Here is a 24039-nt window from a genome sequence, read left to right on the forward strand (position 1 = left end):
TTTGATTTGTTTGATTGAACCCCTGCAAGCTTTACTTACAAGATTTCATCTTCACTCAACTTGTGTCAATTTACTCAAGTCATTCACTCAACCCAATACTAACTCAATCCATTTCACTGCACATCAACCTACCCAACCCAACCCAACACAACACAACACAAACCTATACTAATCCAATAATAGCACCTCCTCTTAATTCTAAATCTCTGTACGTCTGGATGACTAATTCGAGAATATCTCTCCAGTACTCGATGGTATTTAGCGTATGTATGTGTAAAAGAGTCTTTCGGGCACTTATATCCTCTGGGAGGCCGTTGAGTAAGTACGCCTGGCTAGCCAGTGTCTGCTTGGCCTGATGGCTTTCGTCTGGCTGGAGCTGGCCGTACAAATGTACTTCTACTCGAGGCATGGCTAGGATGCGCAGCAGCAGAAGAAGCAACTTAAAAGATGCCTGACCATATTCTAAGCATAGGCCCAGAACAACCATAGGCGCCTGGCCTGTGATCCTTTGTAGGGGAGTCAACCCCTCGAAACATCTGTTGTACTCGGTTTCTTTCCACGACTTAGGAATAATAATACATTGAATTGGGTTATATGCTGAGTCATTACTTAGTGCCATTTTCTCTGGATTAAGCATAAGAATCCACTGGAGAGTATTGTCTTGGGTTTGGTGGGGCAACCAGATGTGGTCAGCTGGGTCATTAATCATCTGTAGGAGCTGTAGTTGTGCGACTATTGGCTTGACTTCAGATGGTACTCGTACAAGCGTTATTGGTGTAGGTGGTGTAGTTAGTGGTGTAGGTGGTGCGGGTGCTGTTGGGTTAGATGGCGTGGGTGGATTGTTCTCTTCTACTTGAATTGCGGAATCCACTGGGTCTACTTCCATGCGCCCACTCGCCTGGCCTATTGGGTTAGGGAGAGAAGAATCCGACTGCGCTGGATGCTCTGCACCACTACAAGCCACCTTCATATCCAGCCACCCCGACCATAACATCTCAAATAACAGAGCACTAGCCCAAAGATAAGATCTCCTAACGCGTATTGCTTTTAAGAACTTGAACATGCGAATTTTCTATCTCTTCTATCCTTTTAATTTGTTATCTCACTATTCCTTGATCATTTTGATCTTTTCAAACCCAAACCCAACCCAATCTGACTATCTCACTCTTCTCTCCCACAAACCATCCTAACCCAACTCAACCCAACCCAAACCCACATTAACACTGCACACATAACCCAACACCAATACCAATACCAATACCAATACCAATACCAATACCAACTCCTATTTCTTATCTCTAAATCCTCTTAAATTTCAAAGACAATATTCACTATACCAATACTAACTAGACTTTTATTAAGTTGAGTTGGCATTAAGCGACACTGTCGGATAACCTTCCATAAACGTCATTTTAATATCGTATTTTTCGCCGACCAACTTAAGGAAGGCGCCCCAAAGCACATGATCACATGCACTAATGATATTAATAACAAGTTCGCTCTTTTTCAGCTTCGCGGGGATATCCTTCAGTAAAGGTTTAAACCTATCTATTGATTTCGCATCAAACGAGGACATATACACGTCTAGCCAGTCTATTTCGATTGTAGGACTATCCGCAATCCGCAGTAGAAACAATAGCAGCTCAAGTTGGTCTAGTATCACCTTTTTCGCTGGCCCCCCGACAATCCTTATCGGATTCGGACTAGTGATCTTTTTCAGGGGTTGTAGGTCTTCTAGACACTGTTGGTAGGTTATCGATTCCTCATTTGGGTTAGTACTAGTTGGCTTGAAAGTTGAGTTGGGGGTTGGGAGAATATGAAAACTGTTAGTTTCTATTTTCAGTGCCTGGCGGCGATATATGGTGGCGACTTTACGTACGCCTGGTATTCCTTTCAATTCATCCAAATAGTCTATTAGTTCATTTGCCTGCATATCTTCTACCACTCGCATTCGATCCTCTATTGAATTCATCTCAAAAATCCAGCCTATGGAGCCATCTGGATTGCGAGATTCTATCAACCGGTTTCCTACCAAAGGATGAACTATTATACCCATCCATTCCAAACAAGCAGTTATTCTTTCCTTCATAATGTGTATTTGGTGTTCTGACATTTCGCTATTGAAGTTATCTAGGCCAGATAAATGCAAATTATCCATTTCTACGCATGGATTACTTTCACCTAATAAACAAGCTGTCTCAGTCGACAATTCGGTATTTGGCGATAACTCCATTTTATCTAAGCTAGTACTGCTATCACTACTACCCAATACCACACCAAACCACACCATAACAAAACATAACCACGCTAATACTAACTTCAAACTCATTCCTGGCATTCCTTTTTCTTATCTCTGCATTTTATTAAATTTCAAAAGCAACCATCACTAACTCAATGCAATAGTAAAACTAAAGCTAAGCCCTATACTAACTCGATAACCGCTACTTGTCAAACCAGAGGTTCGTATTGGGTTCGTATTGGGTTGGGTTATTGTTGGATAGGATAGAGTATACTGGGCCAGAGCAACATACTAACTGTAGTGCTGTCATACGACCACGGCCGCTATCACTATCAACCCACACTGACACAATACTAATACGACCAATTTGACTAGTGGCAAACTACGCACTACTTAGTACTAAACTAATACTAACACGTAACTTCAATACAACTAGGATGCTTGAACTAATTTAGTTTTGCACATCTACGCTAAACATCGATATAATCGATATGACGTCATACTCACTCATGCCTATATTTATTCAATAAATGGTACCCACACCTATCTCAAGGAATCCCTTTAGTAGAGGATGTATTAGTTAAGATGGACTTCGTATTGAGTACTACACAACACAATACCAACACGATACTACACTACACTAACACAATACCAACACAATACCAACACAATACCAACTCAATACTACACTACACTAACTCAATACTTAATTCAATTTCTTATGGTGCTTTCAAAAGAAAAGTGCTACCTTCTCTACTTTGTCTGAAATAGTGGATTCTTTCATTGTTGTAGGTTTAGTCGCTGTCTTATTTATTCGGATTCTTTGTCCGGTCCTGTGTGTCCTTATTGAGCTGGGCTTGCTGCTCTAGCTATGGCCTTTCTTGTGGGTCCTTTTTCTGGATTGGCTTAGACTGAGTAGGGTACAAGAGTTCTGGCGCATAGTACACTTATTCGACTGGCTATGGTCTTTCTCTGAGCTAAAGCTGAGAACCCAAGTAGTGCTTGAGTTGGTTTGAGTTAGTAATGAGTTGTGTATTAGGATAGCGATAGCTGATCAGCAATTCTGACCGGTATACTAATATTGTATTGTCTTTCGAACCGGTTAATTACTTCCTCGAACATTTTGAAGTGCCTTTCTTCTATAACCCACTTAAATCTAAGTTGTGTCCTTTGCGACCCGTTTAGCACCTCTTCAGATGTGGGGTGGATGCTGGCTGATGGTGCTGAGCTGATTGCCGTGCTTGTGTTCGTTTCCCAACGAATTTCGATTACGAAGTTTATCTTGATATTTACTAGAGCTGATAAGAGACTTATTTGGTGGGATTTGGGGTCTGTTGTTATGGACCCGGAAATGCATGTGAGGCCATCGGATTTAATTATTTCCAGCGGCCTGTTGGGTTCTTTCTCTGAATCGGCCCTGTTTGGGGTAGCTGGGCAAGGGCTCAGATAAATAAAACACGCAATGTTCATGTCGTCATCGTAATTATTTGCGTAGATGTTAAATTTCCAGGTGATGTGACCAAGCATGTTCCACATGTCAATATAATTTCTCGCGGTACATTCACTTGAGATGGGGAGCGAGTTTATCTTGAAGTCTTTCTTTAGTTTCTTGACTAATGCTGTCCCGGCAACCTCCACCTTTTTGTTGTATAACTCTTGGGCACTTTCATCGAATATGGTTGGGAGATTCATGTCTATGTATTTCGTCTGAATCTGTTGAAGTCTTGGTCTCCAATAATCGATATCTTCTCTTATCAAAACAAACCACTCAATCGCATAAACTATCCTGTGGTCTGGAATGCTTTCAAGTGCGGATGAAGTACTGAACTGGGAAGCGAAGCAGCTTGCTGAGTCTGTATTGACCAAATAATGTATTTCTATTTCAAGCGGATGTTTATCTTGCAACAAATCTAAGAGTGCTTTCGCTGAGGCGGATTCTTTGTTTTTTGTGGCCCCATTAGCCGTTGGAAAATAATGAGTGGAGACATCTAGAGTATCCTCTATGAGTGTTATGATATTGTTAGATTGAATGCTTTTGATGATTGGGTTTTGGGTACTTGAACTAGCTAGCAGCCAAATCAAGCATTTACTTTTCTTCGAAGCTTTTCTTGAGTTAAACTTAAGTTTCCATCTTGTAAATTGTGCGTTCGTTGCTGCCGTGTTAAGTTCTGTCAAGGTGTAATCGGTTTTCTCGTCAACTATCTCAAACCATTTTAAGCCTGCGATTAATCCTTCTTTAGTCTTCTTTAATTCTGGTTTGAGTGATAGATTAGTTGGATTGGCCATTGCATTTGGCTCCATCTCTTCTTCTGCTATCTCAGTACTTGACTTGCTACCTGTACCACCCAAGACCATACTAATCCCTATCAGAACACAACACAACCAGACATACACCCCCTTTGTGTTTATAATTACCAATTTCTTTACTTGAGTCATGTGAAGCTAATCTTTTCTTGTTAACTTTCATATTTATACTCTCGAAATTAATCTAACCCAATACTAAACCCAATTCTGAACTTAACTGTTATCTAAATACAAGCAATTCTAATTTATAAATCAACTCAACTCAGCCGAGTCCGAGCAAAACTAACCCAAACAACAACTGTATCTAATTTCTATAACCTACACCATATATTGCTACACTATTACCTGCTTTTCTTATCTCTCAATTTTCTTAAAATTCACAAACAACCATCACAATGACAATTGCACTACTAACCCAATACTAATACTAACTCTCGTGTTGGTAAGTGGCTACACGCCGTTTTCAACCAGTAGTACTTCTACCAACACAATACCAATACTAACACAATACCAACACAATACCAACTGTTGTGCCCCAGGGGAGGTATAGGACCTCTCATCCAAATATACTCAGCGAGAGACAAATCATCATTCAGGTTGATGTCGGGTTTATTGATTAGAGGTTCGAGTTGAGGTTCTGGGGTGCGAGTCTGAGTCGTTTCTAAGTCTGATATAGTTCTGTACGAATCCTTCATGTGTCCCCTGGAAGTCATAGGAAGTCTTAGAAAGTCTTTATCAATCTTCGTCGTATATTTATACTCTGAAACAAGTGATAACAAGATTGAGTTGGTTTTGGAATATCTTAGCTTATCTAAAGTAGCAAGGAATAAATATCTACATTATCTGTACTTACTCGTCTAAAAGTAGAGATATCTCGAGAGCCTCATTAAAGATGCGTGGGGGATGGCACGGACACCACACTAACCCAGTTTATTGCCATTAGCAATCAGTAGAAGTGATATTATTTCTGATAAACTTGATGGAACGTGTTTTTTTGAGATTATCAAAAACTGGCTGCCAGAAATCAAGATGTTCACTTATACAAATATCAAAAAGTATTCCACAGATCTCGGCATCTTCCGGGATATCCTCTGGCTTGCGGATGGTTGGAGGTGTAGTTTCTTCTTTAAGGCTGCTATAATTCACCCATGTTACTCGGATTTGAAGAGAGGGGTGTGTATGGTAAAAGCACTGCAGTATAATATTAAGATTGGGTGATCTTTTATCCGTTATTGCCCCAGAAACCACCAGATCTTCTTCAATTTTGGACAATTCGATCAATTCAGTCGGAAAAGCTCGCTGGATTTTCTCTTTTAGGCCGGCCCGATTGTGAGGTTTGGTCAGATAGAAGAAGGTAATACTGCAATTGTTATCGCCAGTATAGGGCGTGTCTGGATTGAGTTTAAGCTTCCAGGTTTTAAAGCCAATTCTCTTCGTCATACCATTATACAGAGTCAAACTGTAATTTGTTGTATCATCAACTATTTCGAACTCTTTTAGCCCATTAGCCACCATTTTCTTCTCTAAATCTCTCTTGAGTAGTTTTTTGGCCATAGCAAACACCCATTTGGTGTATTCATCCATTGGAGGTGTGTTAATATACGCAATTATATCATCATACATGCCAGTTGCTCCAACCAAGCTAATTACAATCAGAGCACAGTATAGCGACACAAACTTTAAGTTCATTTTTAACAGTGCGTTTCTTATCTCTTATTGGATTGGGTTTTAAAAGCAGCCATCACAATGATAATTGCAATACTAACTCAATAATAACTCAACACTAACACTAACACTAACACTAACTCAATACTAACTCAAACAAAATACAGCATATACTATTCAAAACCTAAGTGAGTTTATTGGGTAGATTGCGCAGATACCGACTTAGCAAACTTGTTAGAAGAACAGATTGTCACAAAGTTCTTGGCATGTTGGCGCATGTAGGCAGCTAAGTCATTTTTGGTAAGACTGGCAACCATGGCTTGGGTTTTGGCTGCGGCTTCCAGACCTTCTTCAATGTCTTCCCAATAAAAGCATACACTCTTGGCATAGCCGGTAATGTTAGCAGGCTTTTGTTTTAGATCGGTTATAAGAGACACCTTGTGCTTCTCGAAGTCCTCATCAGAGAGACCGGCAATGTGGCTGCTTATGGTTTGGATAAAAGCCTGTATGCGGGACTCGGTGTGGGCTAAGTCTTTTGACCCCTGGACAATAAAGGCAAGATGCCAGTCCTTATTGCGACCACTAGTGAGGTGGCTGCCAACAATGTACCCAAGCTCTTCTTTGGTTCGGAGCTGAGTGAAGAATGCCTCTTCTTCGATTTGGCAAATCAATGCAGCTATCGCAAAGTTTCTCATTGGGCCAAATCCGGTCACTTCCTGGATTAACATGATAGCATTGTTAAGCTTGTCTTCTGCAGGCAGTTCAAGACGCGTTGATAGTGGGCTGGACATGGCAATTTGCTGCGCTGGGATTGGTGTAACGTGCTTCTTGACTGTTGTAATGATCTGGTGGAATTCGTTTTCAGTGGTGTTTCCGAACACAAAGATAGATATTTTGGCCTGGGAAATAACAATTATGTCCTCGAGCTTAATGTTCTTGGCGGCCGCAATGAGCTCAGCTGGGGTAAAAGGCAGCACATGAGTGTACATTCTAAATCCCAATACCAGACAAATCTCATAGGGCTTTAAGCAAAGAAGTCTCTCAAGTTCTGCTGGGGTAACTGTTTGGGTTCGGACAAGAGAGTCTTGGCGAGAAGCAGCAAAATCAACAAAGAATAGATCAATGAGGTCCTGGATAGCTAGTGGATACCCGTGGAATGTTATGCGAAGCTTTCCAGTGTCAACATCAAGAGACGATATATTGGTGTTAGATATCCTGATTTGCTCACGATGCTTAATAATGAAATTGCTCACATAAGCAGCCAAGTACCCACCAAAAGCAACATACGTAGCAACGTCTTTTTCAAACTCCCGCGTCTCCAAAACAATTGTTACCCTGGTCTTTTTCGTCGTGATATCTTTGTTATGGATAAGATGGGCGTCTAAACCGGGCTCGCGATGGGAAATGGCATACGCCTCTTCGCCCTTTTCAATAAAGGGACAGACACTGGTGTTTGTAATAAGACTACCGAACTTAGCCGAAAGCTGCTTGTTCTTTCTAGCCATAGTTAAATCAACCTCTTCAAAGACATAGTTGGTATTCCATGCCATTTGTTGGGCAATTGAATCTATTTTGGCGTCTGTTTTGCCAGTTAGGTCCACTACCGCATACTTAATGTAGTAATAGGGCTCAATCTGGAGAGAAGCATTGGCTGGTAGCTCGTTTGTTCGAACCGTCACTAGCCATTTTGAACGGTCCAGCGCAATGTCAACAAAACGATGGAATTCCTTGGCATTGAAGGCCTCCCATTGGTATGATAGAGAGAAAATGTCTTCTAATGCCATCCATGGAAGGTCTTCGGCAATACTTAAAGCCGTGGATAGTGGTCCGCAGGGATCGTGATCCTCCATTCGGTTTTGGAATATCTTCTTATAAGTGGCGTAGAGCTCTTGTGTGCCCATTTGGCGAACTAGCTCTAGTTTGGCCTGGATGAGATTGAGAACACTTTCTATCTGAGTCTGCGTACTGGACTTAAACTTAACCCCAATCGTTATAGATGTGCTGGTGGTAGAGCTACTGACAAAACAGCTGGTAGATACAATCACACCATTATTGATTAGCAGGTTGAATCCATTCAACTCTTTTCCTTCATTAAACACGGCAACTATAAATTCGGCTGTCTTCTCTTTGTATGCATGAAGTGATTGGGGTAGCTGAATCTTAACAGTTAGTTGGGTTGTTGTGGCTTTGGAGCTCTGGGGTTTGTAGTATACCAGTTTGTTTTGCAAATCAGGTCGGATTAGCTCGTGTGACGTATCAGTTTCGCTTGGTTTGGGAAGGGTGTCACCCAGCAGTTCGTAGGGTGGATCGGAAAAGATCCACTGGTGATCAGAATAGGTCTTGATACCCGAGAAGTGCTTTTTGACATAGCCTTCTAGGACATCGTGCGACTCTTTTCCATAGACTACTAACTGCATCTTATCTGGTCGGTAGTACTGTTTCCAAAAGCAAAGCAAATGTTCTCGCTTGGTGCTTTTGAGAGTTTCGCGCGAGCCAGTTGTGAACTTCGATAGTGGAGACTCGGGTTTGGTAAGATGTAATCCAAGTATAAAAGCTCGTTTGGCATCATTACCCATTCCTGTTTCCATTTCGTTGTGCACAATGTTCAGTTCTTTTTCGAGGTATTGAGCATCAATTAGTGGATACTTGAAGAAGCCGCTAAATATATCTAGTGCTTGGCCGAGATAGTTTGATGAAACATCAAAATGATACTCTGTGTACTCTTGGGCCGTTGAAGCGTTACTACTCCCGCCGTGATCTTGGATAAACTTTCGATAATAGTTAACATCGGGATGGGTCTTGGTGCCCATAAACAGTGCATGTTCTAAAAGATGGGCCAAGCCAAGATGATCGCGGGGGTTGTGCATACTGCCAACCTGAACTTTTAAACAAGCAGCGCTTTTTAGACTTTCGGGATTAGTAACTAGCACAACTTGGAGTTTGTTGGGCAGAACAATGGTTTTGTAGCTGTTTGGATCGAGTGAACCTTGTAAATTGTTGTAGCGTTGGCCGCTGCGAAACAAGACGGGTTTAAATCGGCCGAATCTTAGAAGAAAGACAGCAGCACCAAGTATAAACATAGTAAGTCCGGCTAAAATCAATAATCGATTGGTTTTGGCTTTACTAATCATAGAGGGATATTTAATTTTTTTGATCAATAGCTGACCAATTTCCTAATTGGGTAATTTTTATGTTCCATTCGAATTGGGTTAGTATTGAGTTGAGTTAAGTTAAGTTAGCATTGGTGTGGTGTGGGTTGGGTTGAGTTGAGTTGAGTTGGTATTGAGTTGAGTTAAGTTAAGTTAAGTTGATATGAAACACTAAACGTGATATGTTTTTATTTAGATAGAACTCAGCTTCAAAACCAGCTGCAGTTGGTAGTCTGCCAAAGAAGAAGCTGATTGGTCGCCAACCCAATACTAACTCAACCCAACTCAACCCCCACCACACCAATACTAGATATTCTATTTTCCTGAAAATATTCATATTTCTTATCAATTTCCTTTTTAGGTAAGCCTGTGTCGTCTGGCTATCTTCAATTTTATTTGCTTGGACTATGGCACTATCTCTGCGTAGGATGAATTTCTTGCCCCCGTCTGTTCAGAGCATGCCAAAATGCTCTTTAGGCTGCGCCACCATGCATAAACTCTTTCTTAACCCTAGCCATGGTGTTAGAGCCGTTTCTCGAATAACTACTACTTCGGCGGCCAAGTTTTACCGTTGTAGAACAATGATATGCAATTGGGTTGGCATTAACTTGTGCGCTCTGCTAATACTTTTGAATTGGGCCGGTGGGGTTGAGGGTATAGCCTATAGCAGGGATGCGGCAATTGTAGCGCTACAATCAATTGGATTTGTATGGAAGTTTGATGTGCCAAATATACAGATTGTATTCTACTCGCCTCAGCAGCTATCAAGGCTCCATTTCAATCCAAACACTAACTCAAAACTAGCTCGATCCCGATTGAAACAAGAGAATATGCCTGAATATGCAGTAGATTGTTTAGATAAAAGCATTTGTTTTAAACTGCGTGACTATCCAAATGCCGATATCGCCATGTACGTTTTAAATGAACTAAGAAGGATCGCAGTAATTAAGGTCAATACTGTTATTATTAAGAATATCAGCATCAGCCCACGCTGCCAACAAACGACCCTACTAATTTTATGCCGACTGGCTAACATGTTTGAGTGCAAAGAGTTACAGTTTCATTTTGATGACCTTAGTCCAATATATAAATGCATGGCTCCCCCCGATCGGACCAGATGCCGGGAAGAGGCACAAAACACACTTAAGCATGCCGGCAATGTAGCAATAAGCCTGAAACTCCTTTCTCTTTTGCCACCGGGCGTGGCTCTAGAGAATCTGCTTGTTAACTTGGCTGTAATGCGGCATGTCGTAAACATCACATTTAGTGCCAACCTTGTCCCTAAGATTGCTACCTACCTATCCCACTTTGCATTAGTAGACGATTTCTCCCTCATACTTGTGTACCAAAGAGACGATATTGTCATTGATTTGGTCATGCTTCGGCAAGTTTCTCATAAGTGCGCCAATCTTATCTTTGATATTCGCTATTGCCTCTGTCCAACAATAAAGGGTCTTGAGAAGGGGCTTGGCACTAGCCAAACTACAACTCTAATTGGTGAATGGTCCGGTATTCAGTATCTTGTAAAAAACAACCCAACAGCAATCAGAGTTCATATTATTTCCAATCCACACAATAACACACACTGGGACCATCACATGCACGACGCCCACAAAATCCAAACCCGGCCCGCATCTCGTGTTTATGCCCTCAAGGTTGATTATAGAATCTTTCCTAATCATGTGTGCAGGTCGCTGTCTTACTACGATCAATTGTTTACTCCGGACTCTTTTGCCAAATATGGCATCTCGGTTCGCGTTGTACATGCCAGTTATGTTGGTGTCCGATGTGACCTGCATACGGGGCTACACGAGCTTTGCGAGATCGGGGCTTTAGACAGAATGCCAGCAGATATCAAAAATAGAAAGGTTGTGTGCCTTGGTGATGCACTTAACAATCCAAATTGGACACTCCAAGAGCCTGTTATCATCCGACTGTTCTGCTACTTTCCCCGGGATACTTCTAAATTCTTCTGCCAGCATATACGCTACACGGCCATTATGATTACTGGAGACGGAACTCCTTACCTGGGCCAAGTGAAAGACTGCAATGGGCTTTTAGATCGACTAATGAACATCAAAGCCCAAAAACTCTACATTTCGTACATTCACGATGATATGCCAACTACCACCACCTTCGACCCGGACAGGCTACAAGCTGAGTTGGACAAATACCCCAAGTACCGCCTCACTCTTCAGACTTTATTCTTAGACGACGTAGACGAGCGCATTATCTATCGCATGCTAGGTCGCTATGATTTTACCGGCCCAACTGAAATACATCTTTTAAACCAACGCTTTACCAATCTTGCCGTTACCAAAATACTAGCTCTTCCTGTATTTGCAACCGTCTCCAAACTTGTAATCAATACTCTGCTGGGCTTAAATGAGGTTAAGTATTTCCACCAGCAAAAGACACTCAAGGACTTCTCACTGTTTAATTATATAGATGATCATAAGGGACAGAAATCAGTTGAAGAACTTGGACTGTCCAAACTGTTTCTGTTACCGGGCAGAATAGCGTTTGGCTCGTTAAGAGAAGCTCTACATGCCTTCATGGCTCTAGGCATTCAAGTCCTGCCCACTCTCGTTAAAAATTACAGCCTAGGGATAGACTACACCTACCATCCTCATGTAGCACGCATGAAAGAGTTGGCTTATTGTGAAATTGCACTTGAGACCCTAAAAGCCGATCTCACTAATTACCAGGCCAGATTCTCTAGTCCGACAAACTTGCCTCCATCTCCGGCTTCAATCCAATACGAATGGGCGACGGAATTGCTCTTGTACATCAATGGCAACCAGTTCTTAACTGCAGCAGACTTAGTGACTATTATTCACTGGATAGCCGGCCAATTTAAGAATATAACTACTTTATGGCTGGCTAACGTTAAGTGGACAAAAGAAGAGAGAACTGCAATAGCTTCGCACGAATATATGATTAGAGATCTGCCTTATCTTCAGTCCATCCAAATTGAGGATACTACTCCTAATGCAGACCCGATCTGTCTGGCATTACAGCCATATTGGGCTAACTTAATAACAATTGGCCCATCTCCCGAGCCCACCTTCACCGCTGTCTCATACAAAATACTATCTCTTCTCTACACCTACTGTAACAATATTCAAAAACTTATCCCCAACTATGATAACTCGAATGCGTCTCTTCAAATGATTATAAAGGATCTCAAACTAATGAAAGCCTGTGAAAGTATACCTAAATGCCGGCGTTGTAACAAAGCCCTTTACCGGCCACAAGTGAATATGGCCAAAAACGAGCTAAGCATCAAGAAACACATCCCTAACTCCAGCCCAGAGGAAAACATTACAGTGCTTTGCTACTTCTGCTGCGGACATCCATTCTGTATTGATTGTACTCTTGCCGCCCAAACCTTTAAGTCCTTGTCCTTTAAGACTCTAGCCACTAAGATAACAAATGAGACTGTTCTAACATGTCCTTATTGCCATCAACTATGTGTATTAGAGAGGTTTAATCAACTTATAAGTATTTCTTCATCTACCTTTGTTGTTCCTGATAGCAGCAACGATGGCTTTGCTATTGACCCCAAATGGCTCATCAACACAACGGGAGAGAGCGGCCAATACTATTTTTACACGACCTACCAAGACATGGCTGATTTAATGAACAATCTTAAGAACTAACTCAATACTAACTCAATACTAATCACATGATCAATAAATTAAACCCAAACCAATCCGATTTGAGCAGACCAACTATTTTGATTCTTAACTATATTTAGTGCCGAGGACCCAACGATTCAATAACGTCTAAACTATCTAAATATTCTCTAACCAATACCAACCCAAACATCCTATTATTCTGGCACAAAGGGCCATCCGATATTCCATCACAATTACATCTGCTTCATTCCACCCAATTTCACTACCAACTTAATACCAACTCAATATCAAACTCAACTTAATCTAATAAAACTAAACACAACCATTCAATTTTCAAAACCACTCGCTTCAATTTGACATTTTATTATTGAATTGGGTTAAGTTGAGATGAGTTGGTAGTGAAATTGGGTTTGTATTAGGTTGAGTTGGAGGTGGCAGTTGGATTGGTATTAGGTTGAGTTAGTATTGAGTTGGTGGTGGCAGTTGGGTTGGTATTAGGTTGAGTTAATAGTGGCAGTTGGATTTATCATACTAACACAACTTAACACAACTTAACATAGCATAACTTAACTTAACTTAACACAACTTAACTTAACCCAATACTAACTCAACAATCCTTGTGCCTTGAGTGCGTATTTAAATATAGAACACTAATCAGTTCAGCTCTTTATTATTGTCGTGCTATCTTCGATCAAGACCAACTCAATATTATGTTTACGGCAAAACACTCTACCCACATAATCAATAAACTCAACCCAATAGTAACTTAACTCAACTCAAATTAACCCATTTGGAATAGCATTGGCCGGGCTTGAGTTGAACAATTGGTCTGGGCTGTTTCTTCGGCCTGCTGCGGCGAGTCATAAAGATAAAGATTGCCTGCGGCCGTAATGGCGAAGTTGTAAAAATCAATGGGAGTAAGTTGATCGCAGAAGTAGTAAAGATCGGAGACAAAGAAAGGATTGTCCCAGTAGAGCTCCCAATACTCGGAGACCTGCTCGGGAACTAAGCTCTTAGTAAGCTCCAGAATAGGTGTCTGTAAAAGAAGGCTCTGTTTATAGGACTCGAACATGGAATTAGTTAGATAGAGAGCCTCGTTGGCGGCTTCAGTAACAAGATCCTTGGGAGTCTTTAAGTCGGAGTCTGTTTTTTTGGGACGCATAATAGTCAGCTGAACAATTCCTGGAACCGTGCTAATATCTATCTCTATGGAGGGATCGAAGGCCAGAGTGCTTCTTGCCCTACTCAATATTCTTGTCTTGATTAAGTAGCGGAGGAAGGTGGCGAGAACAAACGATTGGTACATTTGAGACGGGTTAAATTGGAGAGAACATGTCCAATACTCCGCATTTGGGTTAAATAAAGATTGTGAGGCCAGGGGCTCAGTCGGGGTTGGGGTCTCCGCGCTCTGGTATATACTGCTATCATTTAACAATACATCCAGATTTGCGGCCCAGCAGTTATGAGCAATCAGTTGAATCCTAGCACATTTTAGTGGCACGTAGCCAAATGACGTCTCGCGGGCTTTTTCTATGTGCGTGAGACAAAATTGGGGGTGAATAATAGGCTGGCCCAATATTGCCAGCACGGCATACTTAATGTCGCTTGCAACTGGATTGGCGTACTTATGTAGGAAGTGTTTGGCTCCTGCGGCTTTGATGCTCGGGCTTAGTATTTGATTGGAATTAGATTCTGTTGGGTGGTGGTACTCAGTAAAGAATCCAATCAGATCTTTCTTGATGGCTTCTGCTGCCCCTTCAAATGTCAAAATCAGCCGGGTTGTTTCGTTGGTCCACAAACGGACATTGCTTTTGAACCTCGTTGTTTTAGTTCGCTCGATATGCACCAATATCCACCCAACGGCGGAAATGTACATGTCTAGACTGGTAAAAAAGGCAGGATACAACGCTATGTAGAATGTTGGCTTGCCGGCAGCGCTCTTAAGAAAGTCGATTCGTTGAATAGCTAGGTTTATGGCGGGGTAGACTGTAGAAATGTAGGATTGCATATAAGAAGCCCCAAACTCGGTTTGCTTTAAGAGATTGATAAAGTCAACCTTATTCTCATACGGCCAAGTGTAGAGACTGAGACCCTTCAGTGCTGCACCCAATGTGCTGAAAGAGGACATGGCCAAAGTGTCTTCTTTGACCAGTCTGTATCTGATGTTATAGGCCGGGTACACTTCATGCTCCTGCGTTTGATCAATGGGTTCCTGGCAATATCGCTTCCATCTCCAACTCTCGATTAGCCACTTTAGCATATAGTGAAGGCTGTTTATGTCGCAAGTAACTGGGGGTATGGTTGTTGTGCTTGTAATTCTCTCAAACCAATTGCCTTTCATTTGGTTGGACGAAGCTTCGATTCGTTTGCAAATCTCCGTGTTAATGAGTGTTAGATCGCTGAGCCGGTTACGACTTGGACTGGTTTCTAAAGCTAAGGAATCAAAACCCATCCAGCGATGCAACTGCACTAAATAACATTTTAGCTGAGTTGAGATGGTATGGAAAGCCTTAATCAGTTGTGCATCAGATGTCAGCACGAAATCCATGCTAATGTAAGTGGTATGGCCAAGAACCAACGGCCTAGCATGTCCGCCTCGAATGTTGTGGTCTGTACCTAGTGTCGCTAACAAAGAGCCGGGACAGTCCAAGTTCAACAGAAAACAGATTAGCGCCAGGTGCTTCTTAACAGTGCTTCTATCGCCATCAGGAAAAACAGGCATGTTAATCGAAAAGACCGTGGATGCCTGGGGCGAGTTATACATTAAAATCGGATTGGCATAATTGGCCGGGTTGCTTGAGTTTGGTATTAGGATGTTCTCTAGTAGCACAATTGAGTCTTGAAAAGGCCACTGCATTATGGGCGGTCGTACAATCGTTGGCTCTATCGCTGCTTGGGCAAGGGTTGCCAACTTAGTCATGAAGCCGTCATGGCAAATAGTAATATGAGTATTTGAAGGCTGAGTTATGTATTCCCAGAGACTTTTGATTTCTTTCAGGGATACGCGCATGTTATCATTAATTCTTGTCATGGCGGCCGATCGGCCGAACAGATCGTATTTCTCGCTAATTAGCTGCAGATGGTGTTTGGTTTCACATGGGTCTAAGTTGGTAGAGTCAAAAAGAAGAGCGGTAGCCTTCTCAAAAGATGCAGTGCTAAAGCCAAACTCAAGAATCTCGAACAGGCATTTTAAAGTACATTCGAGACAGCCACTCGAGTCCAGACTAAAGCCTATTTTAATACGACTCTCTTCACAGACGTAGGCCACCTTGGCCACAGTTTTAAATAGTCGCATTAAGTTGGGGGTAGCATAATGCTTAGTAACTGAACGGATAACAAGAGAAAGCATAACTTCGATGCAGGCCAGCCGATGAATATTTTGGACGGCCTTAACCTGCTGGTCTAGCTGCAAAGTTATCGTAATCCTAGTGTTACCTTCATCAACGGTAGTACGTTCCGAGGAAAATAAAGCCAAGTGCGCGCCATTACGACATTGAATGCTTTTGAACGAAGGATAGCTTGCCTTTGTGTCACCCAAGAAGGTCAAAAGAGCGCCAAAGAGCACCCAAAACGTCCATAGATTTGATATTTGGCGAGATCGTTTACTATATAGAATATGTTCCATGTAAGTGTTATTAGATTAAAACAAAGATATCGGTTTGGTATCAGACTGGTATTGGGATGGAATTAGACTGATTCTAGCTAATAGTTAGTCTGGGCATAGAGTTGTGTCATTTCTCACAATATCAAAATGATAAAACGATGATTGCAACATTAATTATAGCTGCCATTTACTGTCCCAGTTGATCAAACAACTTCAAAGTAATATATGTGGAAAGCCCAGGTTACTTTTTAGCCCAAAGCATCCACAACGATTCAAACAATCAAAGAAAACACTAACAGTACTGTTGTGTCCCAGGGGAGGATAGAGACCTCTCATCCAAATATACTCAACGAAAGACAAATTGGGTTAATCTGGCTAATTGGGTTGGTATTGAGTTGGTATGCGAGTCTGAGTCGTTTCTAGTTCTGATATAGTTCTGTGCGAATCCTTCATGTATGTCATGGAAATCATAGAGAGTCTTTTGTCGGTCTTCGTCGTATATTTATACTCTAATTGAGCTGGTTTAGTTTGGTTTGGTATTGGGTTGTTTAAAGTAGTAAGGAATGAATATCTACATGATATGTACTTACTCGTTTAAAAGTAGAGATATCTCGAGATCTTCATTAAGACGTATGGGGGAATGTTATAGACACCACAGTTAGTCAATAACAAGGCATCCACTAGTGTTCATGAGTGTATAGAATATCTATCCACTATTCCATCATCCGCATTCCCTCGCCATCCACAATAAGTGCCTAATCTATCTATCATCCCCGTGCGTATAAACAACCTGTTCTATCATCTTCTTGGCATCTACTCGTATTAGTCCTTGTTACTATCATATTATACTAACTCAATACTAACTCAAACTAACCCAATAGATGACGTAATACTTTGACCAAACCACACAACATCACGTAATAAAATACTAACCCGAATGCATCTCCTTTATTTATCAGAATACAAGACTAAAACCAATCCAATTTGCCGTGGTGCATAAAGAGTATTAGGCTTTGCCTAGTGAGCCGTGGCTGATAGAGTATCTGAATTCACTCGTTATAAGGGGGCTGTCAAAAACATCAATCTCTTCAACTTAATATTAATGCCACCCATGCTGTCGCATGTCTTGACACGTAGTGTCATTTCTGCAGCATCTTTACCATAATCATTTATCACATGAGAGCTAATATAAATTCTATGTCCGGCCATTAGCTTCCAACATGTACACTGCTAAACTCATGAAAACTACTCTCATTTGTTCGGCCATTCTAGTGTTTACCTCGGGGGCCATAGCCTTTATTTACTGTCACAAAGGCTTTGTGCCGGTCAAGCGGCAAACCAATTTAGATATATTCGAATTAGATTGTAGTAGCAATAGTAGTAGCACTTCTCTCAGCACTCATACAAGCTTATCACTCACTCCATCCACAACTTCCTCCACCCCCCGCTCAACCACACCTTTTAATGAAACCGAAGAGATAGTGGACCCTACGAATGATTCAACCGAAAACACACTGCCTAATGATTCAGCCGATCCTAGTTGTTCGCCTATAGCCCCAGTTTCCGACGCAATATTAACCCAGCACTCTAGCGAGCCCGCACCGCCTAGCCCCGCTCCAATACTAACTCGGATAGCCAATAGATTCGCTAGTGTCTACAACTTGGTCTTTGGCTCGCAGCAGAGTCCTTCCTCGCGCCAACACACAAATATGTATACCAATTATCTTAAGACTGCGTCTAAAAGCCACGAAGAAGCCTGCCGTTTATTCCTAGAAATTCATCGCGACCTTTTCTACAACCCCAATGCCAACTCCAATACTAACCCAAATCCCAATCCAAATCCCAATCCAATTCCCAACCCAGATACCAACTCAAACACTAATCCAAATCCCAACTCAGATACCAACTCAAACACCAACCCAACTCCTAACCCAATCTACTTTCTGGTTAAAACACTTCTTAAGGCTCTAAAACCGCAATGCTTATTAGGCCCGGGCCAAACCACACATAAACCAATACTAACTCCAGAGGCATGGAAGACCATAGAAGGCTTGCTACACAATGCCAACTACAACCCAGCCAGCACCCCGGCCATAGCTCTTTTGAAGAATATTATATCCGGCTGGCAGCTAGTTGATGCGTACGGCCAACATGTCCAAGAGGAACTCGCTTTTTTAGACCAGCTTGTTCGCGAGCTGTTTATCTTCACCGCTAAGTACGACATCCAAGACTTTCAGAACAACCAACTGACCCCGGCCACCTTTGCAGTGCTCAAAACCCAAATTCATCGCATTGTTAAAGGCAGTCCGCTTTTTACCTCCAAGCCATTTCAACGCTACCAGCAAGCCTTACTGAATATAAGTAGCACTAATCCGTTGATTTTCAGTTGTGTTATTGGACCATACGATAATACAATCAAGTATAGTAAAGAAAACTTAGATTGGGCTAGTATTGAACGCAGCTTAGCAACTAAGCCCAATCAAGCCATCATTAGTGTCTTAAAACAAATAGAAGCACAAACTCCAGCCGCCGTTAATTCCAATCCGGACAGCCAAACCGCCCATCCACAGGATAATACCGGAAACCTCCTCAGCATGGCATCAGCAACAACATTGGCCATTACAACTTTGCTATCCCTATCTACCACTATCCCTTCGAGTCAAAGCCAAAGCCAAACCCAAGCATCTGACTTCTTTGCTGTTGTTCCAAATCAGAATGCCACCAATAACCTTTTTCTTCCCAATATTGAATCAATTCTAACTATTTTGGCTTCTCATGCTATCTCTATCCAACGAGACATTGCCAAACTGTCTCCTAAAGAGGCACAAGTGGCCGAAGCAATTCAGCACCTTCTATCAAACACTATTGCCCCAGCCATCTATAACTCCATCCTTCTCAAGCATGTACGCAACAGCGCCTTTCTCAAATGCCTCTACTGCCTTGTTTTGGATCCTTGCAAAGGCCGCGTTGACTATCCCCCAGATTATAAATGTGCTCTATCTCAGAGAGAGCTATGCCTGCTACTCAAGGCGATACAAACCCAGCGAGATGTTTTGACAGACATTCTTAATAGCAAGCCAAGCACAAGCCCATCCTATCTCACCCAACTCGTCCTTCTGGAAAAGCACGACTTCTCAGACGACCCCAGCTTATCTCTTACTACTTGTATGTTTCCATATGCCCATGATATTACTGAGAAGCCACTAGAGTTCACCTTTAACCCGCCCTTGTTATTGGCCTTGAGATATTCTTGGGAGTTAATACTTTCTGAGTCCTCCATCAATCTCGTTGGTCTATTTAATCTCTATCCTTTTAAGCGTTTCCATGAATTCCAAAACTAAATCAAATCACAAGTCTTCCATTTCGAAAATGGATGGCTTTTCCTAGGTTTAACAATTCAGAAACACATCTAATAAAAAGAGTCTCTTTATTCATGGCTTGAACCAAATCGGCATCGAATCAACTATAGCTAGACACTATTTTAATGACGCCAAAACCATCCGTTTCAACTGCATCCAAAGACTCAATCCAAAGCATCCAAAGACTCAATCCAAACCCAACTCAATAGACAACTTTAGTTTGCCCAGCAAAAGCCAACTACTGTTTGTTCCATTAGCCCAGGTCTGGCTGGGATGGATTGGTAGTTCTCGAATTCCAGACTCTCCCATTCTTTGAGGGCGGCCCGAGACAACTTCGTGGCGGTCGACAGCTCAACAAGAACTAGACACCGATTTAAATGGATACTCCGTGCTTTATGTGCAAGATAATCTATGAGCATTTGTTTTTGGTTTATCTTCATATTTGATATGTTTAGTAGCGAGCAGACATGTAAGCGGATGTTACTGCTGGACAGATGGTCTTGTACATACTTGTACATGTCCCAATCGAGTGAAAGCGTGTCTATGTCTGCATCTACTTGTGGCAGTTTAATTTCACAAGTCGATGGAACACTCATGATTTTAAGAATATTGATAGTGCCAAAAATCAAAAATCTTAGGTCGGCGCTTTTTAGCTTCGGAGCCTCATCAATACTAAAATAAGCTAGTGATTTCCAACTATAGCTGTTTAGCACCTCTAGATTTTCTATTAGACAGTGGGTTAGTGTAATTCCGGTTGTAATCTGATTTCGACTCTTAGCTAAATAGTGCATAATGGCATTGGCTGAAGCGTGTGACATATCATAAAGATTGATAGAAATCGACCGATTGCCTTCCGATCTTTTATAGTTGCTTAGACTGAATTCACTTGATGGATCCTCTATCTCAAGGCCAAACAGATTTAGCAGCTGAAAGTCAAATGTGTCGAGTATAACCCTTAGATCGCCGAATGAAATAATTGAACTGGGCTTCTTCTTACATACTTGAATAACAAGTTCGCGGCACTCAATGCGCTCAAAGTACGTGATAGAGTCCAGGAACTTCTCCATTGGAAAGTTGTGGTAAAAGATGAAGACCGAGTGATAGTTAAGATCAAGTACCCTGGGATTCCCCTGGGATGTTTCATATGCTGGCTTGCGTAGTAGGTTGAATATGTCATTTGAATTGAACGTACGCGGCACAATCAGCTCGTGTTTAGCCGCCTTTTCTTTAAGAAAGGAAGTGCAGCTTAAGTGAACAGCCTGTCCATCTGGCATAATACTAATTCCAGACATTGAGTCGGACAGGTTAGTCCAATAACTAGATTGGTTTTCCTTCAAGGACTGCCAGCCAGAATTTGACTTATCTTGCTGCGCCCACTTAGCTAGTTTGTATCCTCCCAAACCTGTTACTCCAGCTAAAAGCGCCAAGCATATTCCTCTATGCAGTTTTCTCATACTATTATCTGTTGTGCTAGATTTTTAATATAGATACGGCGTAAATTATGTTGGGGAATGTTTTGGTATTAATTTAAGGGGTAAATAATAAAGAATGTAGTGTTATTGGCTAGTTTATTGAATTGAGTTAGTACTATCTAGTTGTGGGTGGTTAAAGTAGCGCGCGTGAATAGACATGTCTTATAGAGTTAGTTGTTTTCTTCGGTCTATCTTTCAAACTCTCATATTTATTCATTTTCAGGCCTAGTTATAGACAGGAAAATTTCCTTATTGGGTTTAGTATTGGATTTAGTATTGGATTTAGTAGTTGGTGATTGTATTCCCGTCTTTTTAGAAAGCGGTAATGTCCTTTAGACATATATCTTAGAGTTGTTAGGGTTGAAACCCCCCGAATGAACGGATATGGAACTTGATGCAATTGAACTAGTATGAGAAGATGGCTGAATTGAGTTGGCAGTAAATAGAGCCAGAGTTAGTATGACAACAAAACCAATAAGTATCAGCTTGTAATATATCGTGCTTTTACGCGCTTTCTGCTTATATGTATGCCAAACTCCCGCCCCAAGAGGTAAAAGGCCAAACACAATGCCGTGGAGAAGTTGCTGGTCCTTAACCGCACTAAAAATACCCCGGACGACTCCTTCGTCTTTAACAACAGTGTAGATCACAATTGCAAAAATTACGGCGCCTATCAACCCAACACTAACCCAATCCTTGATATTCTTGTGATTGAATTTAGGTTTTGACAGTTGGGTTGAGTCGGTTTGAGATTGCGAACTCCACAGAGAGGGCAAAAGCTTATGCATAAACAGCACAATTCCGACCAGCAGAAAACTGACTGCAACAATAAGGAGACCACCAATCTTAATATGTAATTTTGAGGTTTCTGAGAATATCAAGATACCGAAAATAGTCATTGAGGTGGCAAAAGCCGTGGCGTATAGAAGAGGCAACACAGTGACAACAGCAATGCCTATACTAGCTGCTTTAGCAATAGTTTTTCGACTCTTGTAATCAGCAGCTGCCTGGTTTTTACCCTCGGACACGTTCTTAACCTGTAATAGTTCCGATGTAATCTCTATATCTGCATCGTCGTCCTCATCCAAGTCTGTAAAGTTATTTAGGCGTCGGCTTACAGATGAGCGTCGGCCTATAGATGAGCGTCGGCTTGCAGATGGAGCGGGCGGTAGCAAATTAAGATGTTGCTTAAGAGCATCAGAATGTACTATAAGCGGACTCATCTCGTTTCGGACAACCCCGCTCCAGACATACGCATTTATGTCCTTATTAGCTTGATCTCCATTAAGTGACGGGCGAGTGGCGAGGAATTCAAAAAATAGCTCATCTAGTTTCTGCTGAACATTAGCTTTTCTATCGTCAGTCATGACCGATATATATGGATTGCTAAGAGTTTCGAACAATTGCTGATAATACTTGTTATCAGGGTTAAGAGCAGCATAGGTAATCAGATCTTCTTGGTAGTCAATAAGTGCTTGAATGAGTGCTAAATTATCATCGGTCAATGGCTGCCTAGATTCGGATTTCATTTTCCCATCTTTAATACTTCTTTCCCGATGGTAGTCTTTGATTGCTGCAGCAGCGTCTTTCAAAACAGTCGGGAAGCCATCCCGGGTTATTCTTTCAATAAGCTGGCGTTTTTCCAACGGGGTAATCACATCTGGCCATCTTTGTACATCCTTTTCCTTACTCTTATTTCTGATCGCCCTCTCTGTTTCGATAAAGGACTTAAAGAAAGGCAGATAGCGTGATTGATAGTGGTATAGAGCAAAAAAACGCTGTGCCACATTCGTGTAGTTCCCAGAGTATACACTCTGATGGTCAGTCCTTGCCTGGTCCAACGCGTCCAAGTTGCATTTAATCACAGCCCATTGCATGAGATGCTCCTTTATATCCGCATGGATTGCTTCAATAATCTTGTCTTTCTTTTGGTCATAACATATTCGTTCGGTATTCGAACTGTCTATTTGTGCATTGGGATATACCATGTTGTCAACGGCCCATTGTATGTAAGGTTTTAAGCTCGGGTCGGGAACACCACTCTCATCATTAATCGTAAGGTGGCCTACAAACATGGATAGAAAGTAATTCTCTATAAACCACCGATTGGCCTTGGTAGACATACTGACTTCCTTTTTGTTATCTTGATGAGTTAGAATATCCTTCTGTACTTTTTCCCATTCACTACTCTCTTCATACCCAGTAGGGTCTATATACTCCCATTTAACTTTATGCGTCTTGGGATTAAGTTTCATATTCATTGCTGATTATTTACAAAAGATTTAATAATGACCGATTTATTTCCTTTTTGGGAAATACGAATTAAAAATTTCAATAATAATCCAATAGATTTACTGGCCACCAAAAACATTATTACAGTATTAATTTAAACAGAACAACCAAATGCAGTGCCGGCATACAACCACTACGCAGTATGCATTGCCAATAACCGGATTTAGCCAAGTCACAATAATTTAACCATTTTAATTTGCATATCTGATGACGTCATTCGCCCACGGGCAACACTAACCCATTCGATATCTATTTCCAAGAATTTCTTCAATAGAGTGTGCTGACTAATGAACCATATCAACTTCACAAAGATT

At 41.5% G+C, this 24039-nt stretch overlaps 10 protein-coding genes across 10 annotated transcripts; 2 read left to right on the forward strand and 8 right to left on the reverse strand.

The window, feature by feature from the left end:
* Positions 1–163: 163 nt before the first annotated feature.
* On the reverse strand, positions 164–1063 carry NEHOM01_1694 (uncharacterized protein; the record flags this gene model as incomplete). Its single annotated transcript, XM_051490572.1, has 1 exon — positions 164–1063. The coding sequence occupies one exon, from the start codon at positions 1061–1063 to the stop codon at positions 164–166; it is 900 nt and encodes a 299-aa protein (XP_051346532.1).
* A 294-nt stretch (positions 1064–1357) lies between these two features.
* NEHOM01_1695 (uncharacterized protein) lies at positions 1358–2338 on the reverse strand (the record flags this gene model as incomplete). Its single annotated transcript, XM_051490573.1, has 1 exon — positions 1358–2338. One exon carries the CDS (start codon positions 2336–2338, stop codon positions 1358–1360), a length of 981 nt encoding a protein of 326 aa, XP_051346533.1.
* Positions 2339–3274: 936 nt separating this feature from the next.
* NEHOM01_1696 (uncharacterized protein) lies at positions 3275–4675 on the reverse strand (the record flags this gene model as incomplete). The annotated part of the gene is made up of 1 exon (XM_051490574.1): positions 3275–4675. One exon carries the CDS (start codon positions 4673–4675, stop codon positions 3275–3277), a length of 1401 nt encoding a protein of 466 aa, XP_051346534.1.
* Positions 4676–5482: 807 nt separating this feature from the next.
* On the reverse strand, positions 5483–6232 carry NEHOM01_1697 (uncharacterized protein; the record flags this gene model as incomplete). Its single annotated transcript, XM_051490575.1, has 1 exon — positions 5483–6232. One exon carries the CDS (start codon positions 6230–6232, stop codon positions 5483–5485), a length of 750 nt encoding a protein of 249 aa, XP_051346535.1.
* Positions 6233–6402: 170 nt separating this feature from the next.
* NEHOM01_1698 (insulysin) lies at positions 6403–9339 on the reverse strand (the record flags this gene model as incomplete). The annotated part of the gene is made up of 1 exon (XM_051490576.1): positions 6403–9339. One exon carries the CDS (start codon positions 9337–9339, stop codon positions 6403–6405), a length of 2937 nt encoding a protein of 978 aa, XP_051346536.1.
* A 425-nt stretch (positions 9340–9764) lies between these two features.
* Positions 9765–13019, forward strand: NEHOM01_1699 (uncharacterized protein; the record flags this gene model as incomplete). Its single annotated transcript, XM_051490577.1, has 1 exon — positions 9765–13019. The coding sequence occupies one exon, from the start codon at positions 9765–9767 to the stop codon at positions 13017–13019; it is 3255 nt and encodes a 1084-aa protein (XP_051346537.1).
* Positions 13020–13779: 760 nt separating this feature from the next.
* Positions 13780–16623, reverse strand: NEHOM01_1700 (uncharacterized protein; the record flags this gene model as incomplete). The annotated part of the gene is made up of 1 exon (XM_051490578.1): positions 13780–16623. One exon carries the CDS (start codon positions 16621–16623, stop codon positions 13780–13782), a length of 2844 nt encoding a protein of 947 aa, XP_051346538.1.
* Positions 16624–17822: 1199 nt separating this feature from the next.
* NEHOM01_1701 (uncharacterized protein) lies at positions 17823–19943 on the forward strand (the record flags this gene model as incomplete). Its single annotated transcript, XM_051490579.1, has 1 exon — positions 17823–19943. One exon carries the CDS (start codon positions 17823–17825, stop codon positions 19941–19943), a length of 2121 nt encoding a protein of 706 aa, XP_051346539.1.
* Positions 19944–20176: 233 nt separating this feature from the next.
* NEHOM01_1702 (uncharacterized protein) lies at positions 20177–21415 on the reverse strand (the record flags this gene model as incomplete). The annotated part of the gene is made up of 1 exon (XM_051490580.1): positions 20177–21415. The coding sequence occupies one exon, from the start codon at positions 21413–21415 to the stop codon at positions 20177–20179; it is 1239 nt and encodes a 412-aa protein (XP_051346540.1).
* Positions 21416–21765: 350 nt separating this feature from the next.
* Positions 21766–23694, reverse strand: NEHOM01_1703 (uncharacterized protein; the record flags this gene model as incomplete). The annotated part of the gene is made up of 1 exon (XM_051490581.1): positions 21766–23694. The coding sequence occupies one exon, from the start codon at positions 23692–23694 to the stop codon at positions 21766–21768; it is 1929 nt and encodes a 642-aa protein (XP_051346541.1).
* Positions 23695–24039: the final 345 nt, after the last annotated feature.

Source organism: Nematocida homosporus (assembly GCF_024244095.1).
Source record: "Nematocida homosporus strain JUm1504 chromosome Unknown 4506, whole genome shotgun sequence".
Taxonomy (NCBI): domain Eukaryota; kingdom Fungi; phylum Microsporidia; genus Nematocida; species Nematocida homosporus.